Raw genomic sequence first — 8,581 nt, 5'->3', positions numbered from 1 at the left:
ATACATGTATTCTTATAGAAGGATATACATTCATACAGAAATATTGTAATATACTTATTGAAAATAGTGATACTTAACTTTTATCATTATAGCTTGATTTGCAAAGGATTCAAAATTTTGCGCTTCTTGATTGTTAGAAATAAGCAAACAAACAAAAAAGCTTGGAACTATTAATAAATTCAAGAACTAAAAAGAAGAATTTAAAATTTGGCATTTCTTAAATATTAGAAATAAGCCAAACAAAACTTTCAAAACTTGTAACTACTAACAAACTCTAAGTCAGGAATTAGTGCTATTTTGTCAAGCTAAAAACTTTTTTTCAGTTGAAAAAGCACATTAAACAAAACTTAATTACAAACAAAATTGCATGTTCAGTAGTCGGGGTCAATGTGCCAAAGCATACAATAGCAAGTGACTAATTTTGAAATGTTGAAAATTTTGTTTAGTATCCTAATATTTTACTTCAAATAGTATGTTTTGATATAATCATGTTGGGAAAATGCAAGAATCTGTTCTTAAATATTTTTTAAAAACTTTTTTTCTAATTTTATTGCCCAAAAATTATTTAATTAAAATTTATAAGCAGTTAAACTCAAATAAAATTACAGTATAACCAAAAAAATGGGTTTTTGACGTTTTTGACATGACGGTAAAAACTGTCATGTGTCAAAAACTTGCCAACCCTGATTTCTGATCCTTAGAAATAAGTTGTCTGCTTGCTATGAAATTGGGTTTATATGTTGTAACAATCCAAGCTGCAATGTTTACTTTTTTTTTTAAAAAAAAATAAACTTTCGATTTAAATTTTATTTTGCATTTTTTTTAAAGTGTTGTCTTTTTAACCCAAGTTAATAGAAGAAGAAGAAAAAAATTATCAGAAGATAAGATCTGCTATTATTTTCACTATAATATACTAAGACTTTTTCACTAAGAAAGGTTTTTATATTTATTAATTTTTGAACTGAAATAGTTATTTAATGCTATAAAAAATTATGTGAATCGGTTTCGTCAAATAAGTTTGTTCTAATAGTTTTTTTTACTTATATACTTAATGTTTATTGTTAGTTTTTGAATTTAAAAAGCATTTTTGTTACTAGTCTTACTAACATGTTTTTCTTGTAAATGTTTTATATTATGTTTATTAATTTTAGAGTGATGTCTTTTTGTCAAAGGCACTTGCTGACAACCTATATTTATTTCAATATCCTACAAAAAGTAATCAAGCTACCGAAAAGGCTGATGAAGAAAGTGAATGTTTAGCTGCTAGAATTAAACCTAATCAACAAAAAGTAAATGTGCATTTATATTAGTGTATTTATCATATGTAACCTGAATAATCAAATGAAATTTTGTTATTATTTAAATATGGAATGTGGTACGTATTTCTATTTATATGATGCTATTAAATCTACTCGGGAATTTTATAGCACACAACATTGAGTAACTGTTGGATTGGTAATTTTTTTTTTTTAAAATGCCTACATAACATGCTTTTTCATTTCTTTTTTAGATGTATTTAAATTCATGTTAAAAATTATTTCTTAATAAGTGGCTAAAAATATTTGGCATTCATTATTCAGGGTATCCAATATTTGGTAGGAATGTTGGACAGTATAAGGCAGTTAAATATTTTCTTAATAAATAAATTGTAGTAAATTGAATAACGCTCCCAAGATAATAAAATAAGTTGTTCAGTTTAAAGTTTTATTTATAAATTTTTTTTTTTACTAGTTTCAAACACTAACCTTGAAAAAAAATGAATAATAATTATTTGCTGCAAGGTGAATTTTTTATAGATTTGACAAATAAGCAAAATTTTTTGCCAAGACTGGCAAGTATTTGATGCATGTCAACTTTTACCTTCATATAAAAATCCTTTTTGTCAAAAGTGCCAAAAACCTAGATCTTTGGGACCACTGTATTATCATTTATTACAACTAAATGAAGCCTAAATGCAAAGTCATAAAAGATATTTGCTAAAAAATTTCTTCAGATTATTAATCAAAATATAATTTGTAGGTTTTATTTATTTGCACGAGTTCTCAATTCAATAAAAGTTTTAAAATTAAATAAAATGTTAGTGGTTTTTCAATTAGTTTATCTTAAGTTACACATTTTTTTAAAAATATTTCAAGATTATATTCTGGTATCCAAATGTATTCTAAAAATATAGATGCTGAGTGGATATCAATAATGCAATAAAATTTGTGTGATAAAATTTTTTTTAAACATATTTTTAATATTTTATAAGGGAAAATTTTTGTTTTTTAGTATATTTGCAAATCTAAATTTAAAAGTAAGTTACTCAACGTTTAATAACTTATCTTTGGCAGTATATTAAAATTATCTATGTACATTATATCAGAATTAATTGTAAAGATACTTTTTTTAAAAACTTGTCTGCTGTACCATAACATCAGGAAAAAGTAGATTTTAGATGCTTTTTATCCATAAAAGCATGGTTTTTACTTATGTTGTGTCAATAACTCAACCCAGCTTAATAAAAAGTAAAGACTTTGTCAATTAGCTAATAAATGACTACTAATATATTTTAAAAGCTTTATTTTTGGTGTTTTGTTAAGCATCTTTTATTCCTGCCCCTGCCTACAAACAAAATGTTTTTTTAATTATGAATATATTTTTTTATTTTCCTAATTTAAGGGTACACAACCTTTTTAAATGAAGGGCCCCTTGCACAGCAGGTTGAAAAGCGAAGGGCTGTACATATGATTATTCATGTTGGCAGCAAATATGTTAATTTTTATGTAAACATTAGTGTTCCAAGAACTAAATTTTTATCAGTTAACTTAATAATGTATGTGCAGAAAATTAAGTACTTTTAATTATTAAAATTTATTCAAAAATGAAAAGGTATGTTTTTTTTTTTTTTTAATTTTCCCCTTTTTGATTAATAATTGATTTATCAAAAAAAAAAAATTTATATGCATCTATTTATGAATATTATGGGGAAAAACATTAATTCCAAAATAAAAAAATATGCTGCAAGTGTTAAAAAAAAGTACAGGCATGTTTTAATGAATAATATAAAATTGACATAAATATTTAATAATTAAAAAATAATATTTAATAAATATAAGAGTTTAAAAAACAAAACAAAAATTAAAACAAAATTGTTTTAGTACAGAAAAAGATTCTGTATATATTTGGTATTATANATATTCATTCCAAAATAAAAAAATATGCTGCAAGTGTGAAAAAAAAGTACAGGCATGTTTTAAAGAATAATATAAAATTGACATAAATATTTAATAATTAAAAAATAATATTTAATAAATATAAGAGTTTAAAAAACAAAACAAAAATTAAAACAAAATTGTTTTAGTACAGAAAAAGATTCTGTATATATTTGGTATTATATTTCAAATATTATTTCTATTTCTTGACTTTCTAGAGGTTTTATTGATTTTAAATAGGAAAAGTTATTTTCCTAAAAAATCCCCTAAGCTACAAAAATTTTAAAACAAAATTACAAACCGTGAACAATTTGAAAATTCGAGTTCTCCTGCACTTTTCTAATTTTTCTTGTTGCAGTAACATTGCATTAAATATCAGAGTTCTAAATACCTTGTGTGAATACATGGTGCTAACTGCCAAGAAAAATGAAGGAAAAACTTATATTTACTATGAAATATGCAAAAATTTATTGTATCAAAAAGTGACAGCACATTGTATCAGCATGACAGTTAAAACAACGGGATCATTAAATTCACATGAAGAAACATTGCAATTATTAAAAAGAAACAAAACATTTTAAATTACAGTGAAATCAGCACGATTAAAGCCCGTATACAAGTATTTATTTAAATGCATGATCTAAAATTCATACATTGTAATAAAAATCGGAATTTTTAAGACCACTGGGCAATACATCATAGAGGGTGCCAAAAAAAACTTTGGATTTTAAATAAAATTAGCAAAATCGAAGCCTGTCAAAATGTGAAATTTTAATGTGTGATTTGAAACTCGTATGTCATTATAATATCGTAATAAAAATGTGAGATTTCCAAAATCACATAGAAAAGCATAGCTATAACTACCTTTAAAAAAACAAACAACAAAAAATCATTTAGATTAGGATGATGTCGTTTCGTCACTAATAAAAGATGTCAAAAAGTAATAAATGAAATGTGCAACATGAGTCATATCGTAATCGATGTAGTGGGATTTTAAAAACTGCTTGTAAATTACTAGTTATGAATGCTAAAAAACGATCGAAACGTCGCTTGAATTTATGATGAAATCGGCAACAATAAATTCACAAAGCGATTACTTAAATTAGAAATTTGTGTATCGTAATATTATGTTAAAAATATCTAGTTTCCTAATATCATGGAGAATTTCGTAACAATAACTGTTGAAAAAGTGATTGAAAAATAACGTAGATATACCATAGAATCTACGCAAATCGAGCGCATTAGAAAGTGATGACTCAATATAAAATTGTATAATTTTTTTTTATACTGTGTTCATAAGCTCCTGAGGGGCCGCAGGTTGCCCGCCATTACTCTAACCAATCAATTCTAACTATTTTTAATGCTTCTTTGATTTTTGTAAAACATTTCTTTCTTTAATTTTTAAAAATTCTTTTTACAGATTGAAATGGAATTTGGTCTTAATGTTCACAGCAACAGTTATGACAAGAGCAGAGGTGAACATATAGCTTTAAATGTAGATGGTAAAGCCAATGGAAATAATACTTTTTTTAATAGGTAAAAAGATTTAAACATAAATGTAATTTATTAAATTCATGATGTTTATTATATCCACGATATGTTGCTGTAAAAGTCCTGAACTGAAAAAATTAGACTTATTTTAAATTTATGATAAAACTATGGTGTTGTAATCTTTCTGAAATTTTATTTTTCAAACTTAAAATATTAGTTTTAAATTTTGTAGAGAATGGCCTAAACCTAAGAATAGCCTATGATTTATGAGATTATTCTGGAACTAAGGAATAGCATTTATTTCTTGCAAGGATCATTAATGGTATACTCAAAACTTATGACCATAATTTTTAATCTTAAATTTTAGTTCAGCATAGAATTTTTTTTATCTTTGAGATAGTTTTAACTTTGATCATTATGACCAGTTTTGTATTTATTTTAGCAGTTTTCAGTCTTATTTTAATATATTATCATAGGGGATAAAGGGGATCAAATGCTGTTTTTCTAAGTTTCATATTAATCTAATTTAGCTTTGAATGTTGTATGGTAAGAAATTGTCTTACAAAGGATTAAAAGTTTAGCATGTAATTAAAGCTTGTTTTTAAAAATGAAATAATTTAAGTATGTATGTTAATTTCAGCCCATATATGGATAAATCTGTGATTAGTGGCTCAAAAGCTATTATGAATCCTGAAAATTATGCTTTAGGCCTTTTAAAAAAAGGTAGTTGTATATTTTTTTTAATATAATTTTTGAAATGTTTATTTCTAAGTTTTTTTTCTGAAAATTCTTTATCTTTTATTTTGTTCACGAAAGTTTTTCCCTCCCCATTTATCTAGGAGAATTGCATTTAGTTCCATTCTATTCAATTCTGGAACTGCAACCACATTGTGTTCAGATGGATAAAATGGATAGTCAAGCAAAAAAATCTAATCCAGGTAATTATTAAATGATAAATTCATATAATTAAATAAATAATGAATATCGATCATTTATATTATTATAGTTAGGAAAAAAAATTGGATTTTAAAATTCATAGGGAAACCAGTTGTATTTGTGAAAAAAAAAAATGAAAATTTTATAAGAAAATAGTAAAAAATGAAGTGCATTAAAAATTTATTATTTTAAAGTGCAATTGGCGGATAATATTGTATTTGTTGTAAATATAACGTGTTAAAGTTGTTATCAATTACCCCCCTATAAAGTGATTCACTAGATAGACCTCATGAATTTGCAATGGAACTATTTTAAATATATTGAGATTTTTAAAACCGCATGGTAATCTGTAGCAATAACTGAGTGAAAAAAAATTGAAAAACTATATGAATCTTTATTGAGTTTGTCAAGAAAATATTGCATTGAAGATATCAGGATTGGAAAAGGCAAATGATAGCTAAAAATATTATTGAAAAACCATGTGAACAATGGAATTATCACCAGTTGAGCATTTTATGAAAGTGATAATGAAAATGTGAAATTTGAGAACAATATGTCATTAATATATCGTAAAAAAAAAATCAAGATTTAAATTACGAATTAGTGTTTAAAATATTTTGAAATTGGAAACATAAGGTATTCAAAATACTTTACAATTTAAATATTCTTCTGTTCTCTGCATAAATATGCACTAACTAATATGTACCAAAAACTTGTATAATACTTGTTCTTAAACTTTTTTTTATGTTTGTCTTTCATATTATATTCTTTGACCACTTAATGAAAATTTAGGTGCTTTTTTTTTATCATTAAATTATCATTGTTAGTGTGAACTCTAAATATAAAATTATTAAATGAGTATGTAAATGATAAATCTATTTCTCAGAACTAATTGGGTCAATATCTATGAACTTCATAATTAGAATTTAATACACATAATAAAGCATAACTGAAAATTAGAAAAAAACAACATGAAATTATCCTCTTAAATTTATATGTTTACAGAAAGTTTAGAAAATAATAATTTGGAGTTATCTTAAACTTAAATTTTTTTCCACAGAGGACACTCACAATTACAGCCTCTAATTACTTAAATTTATATTAGATATAATGTGTTTAAAGTATTTATTTTTTATATTATATGGAATTTTTGAAAAGTGTTTGTTAATTTTTTAAAATTCGTTCTTTTAGAAGAAGAGGAGGAGGAAGAAGAGGCTGTTGCAGTTACTGTTCGCTTTGGTGGATCCAATGCTGATAAAAATAAACAAATGAGAGAAAGGTCTTATCAATATTATCAACAGAAAAATGCGTCTGAACCTTGGATCAACCTTAATTATCACACCCTTGGTGTAATTATTTGTATTATTTTCTCTGTTTTGAAAATGTAAAGAAAAAAATGTGTTGTAAATGTTTAAAAACATATGATTAGTATTAGTATGATAGATTTAACATGCGTCATTTTTTTATTCTTTTTATTACCATTTTAATATTCTAAAACCTTTTCTGATAGGAGATAGCACAAACTATCTTCTGTTTATGCTATAATGCCTATAATGTTAAATCTTAAACTTTTAAGTTTTTTATTTATATTATATTTAAAAAAATGTTTTTTTTGCATTGAACCTTATATGTTCAAAATACAGTGGAACCCCGATTTTACGTTGTCCGTGTCGTACGTTATTCCACTTCTTACGTCATTTTCTGCTGATTCGTGAAAATTGCCTATACCGATAATGTTAAAAAATACCGGATTTTGCGTTACTCCTTTTATGAAAATTCCGCTTGATGCGTTTTTCTACAAACAGATCAAAAAAAGTTTTTTTATTCTATTCGAAATGGTTTTACTCATTTTTCCATGCTAGCATACCAAATGAAATTTTCAGTCGGTTTTGTTTGAGTTTGAAAGATATAGCATTTTTTCTCATTTTCGAAACCTCAGTCATCGTGTTCTTTTCTCGAAAGAAGATGTCGAAACGAAAATGCTTTTCTCTGGTCGAAAAGGCTGAAATCACCGAAAAAGCTAAAGAATTTCATGGCACCAAAGTTGATCTTGCTAAATCTTTGGGTATTGCTTATTCAACTTTGCAAATGATTTTAAAGCAGAAGCTTCAGTAAAACTAAACGCTGAAAAACTTGGAAAATATGCCAAGAAGAGAAAAACCCTTAAAATATCTCCGTATGATGAGTTAGAAAACATTTTAATGAACTGGTTCAAGGAAGCCAAAGCAGCAAAGATTCCTATAAATGGATCCATCCTGAGAGAAAAGGTGCTTGAAATTGCTGAAAGGCTTAAACTCCAAGGCTTCAGTGCATCAAATGGCTGGATCGATCAATTTAAAAAAAAAAGAAAAAAAGAACAATTTATGCTTCAAATCTATCTGTTGCGAATCCGATAGTGTGGATATGACAATTGTGTAACAGGGGAAAGAAGAAACTCTGCCAAATTTATTAAAGGACTATAATCCAAGAGACATATTTAATGCGGACGAAACGGGATTGATTTTCAACCTATTGCCAAACAAGACATTGACAATTAAAGGTGAAAATTGCCATGGAGGAAAGCTTTCAAAAATGCGCTTGACTGTTTTGCTCTGTGCAAATGCCGATGGAAGCCAAAAGTTAACGCCTCTTGTGATCGGTAGAGCAGAGAAACCACAGTGTTTCAAAAATATCAAAAGTTTTCCTACCGTTCAAACAAAAAAGCATGGATGACGCAAGCATTATTTAAAAATTTTCTTCGAAAACTGTATAAGAAAATGAATTTTCAAAAGCGCAACATAATTTTATTCCTAGACCAATGCACTGCTCATTTAAACCTTAAATTGAAAAACGTGCGAATAGAGTTTTTTCCAGCTAACTGTACGAGCAAACTTCAACCACTGGATTTAGGAATTATACGATCATTTAAAGAGAGTTGCCGGAAGCAACTGGTTAGAAAATCTCTAATGTTTCTTGATTCT

General features: G+C 26.1%; 1 protein-coding gene across 2 annotated transcripts in view; it reads left to right on the top strand.

Annotated features, from left to right (window-relative positions):
- Positions 1-8,581, top strand: part of LOC107436148 (RNA polymerase III subunit E) — a 126,871-nt gene that overhangs the window by 102,243 nt on the left and 16,047 nt on the right. For both annotated transcript variants that reach the window (XM_071179248.1, XM_043043710.2), the window contains exons 2-6: positions 1,152-1,289; positions 4,615-4,730; positions 5,326-5,408; positions 5,525-5,623; positions 6,813-6,970. In XM_071179248.1, the coding sequence (XP_071035349.1) occupies positions 1,152-1,289; positions 4,615-4,730; positions 5,326-5,408; positions 5,525-5,623; positions 6,813-6,970 (594 nt within the window). The remainder of the gene's footprint in view (positions 1-1,151; positions 1,290-4,614; positions 4,731-5,325; positions 5,409-5,524; positions 5,624-6,812; positions 6,971-8,581) is intronic.

The sequence above is a fragment of the Parasteatoda tepidariorum genome, chromosome 1, assembly GCF_043381705.1.
Source record: "Parasteatoda tepidariorum isolate YZ-2023 chromosome 1, CAS_Ptep_4.0, whole genome shotgun sequence".
Taxonomy (NCBI): Eukaryota; Metazoa; Arthropoda; class Arachnida; order Araneae; family Theridiidae; genus Parasteatoda; species Parasteatoda tepidariorum.
This window is presented reverse-complemented; position numbering and strand designations above follow the sequence as displayed.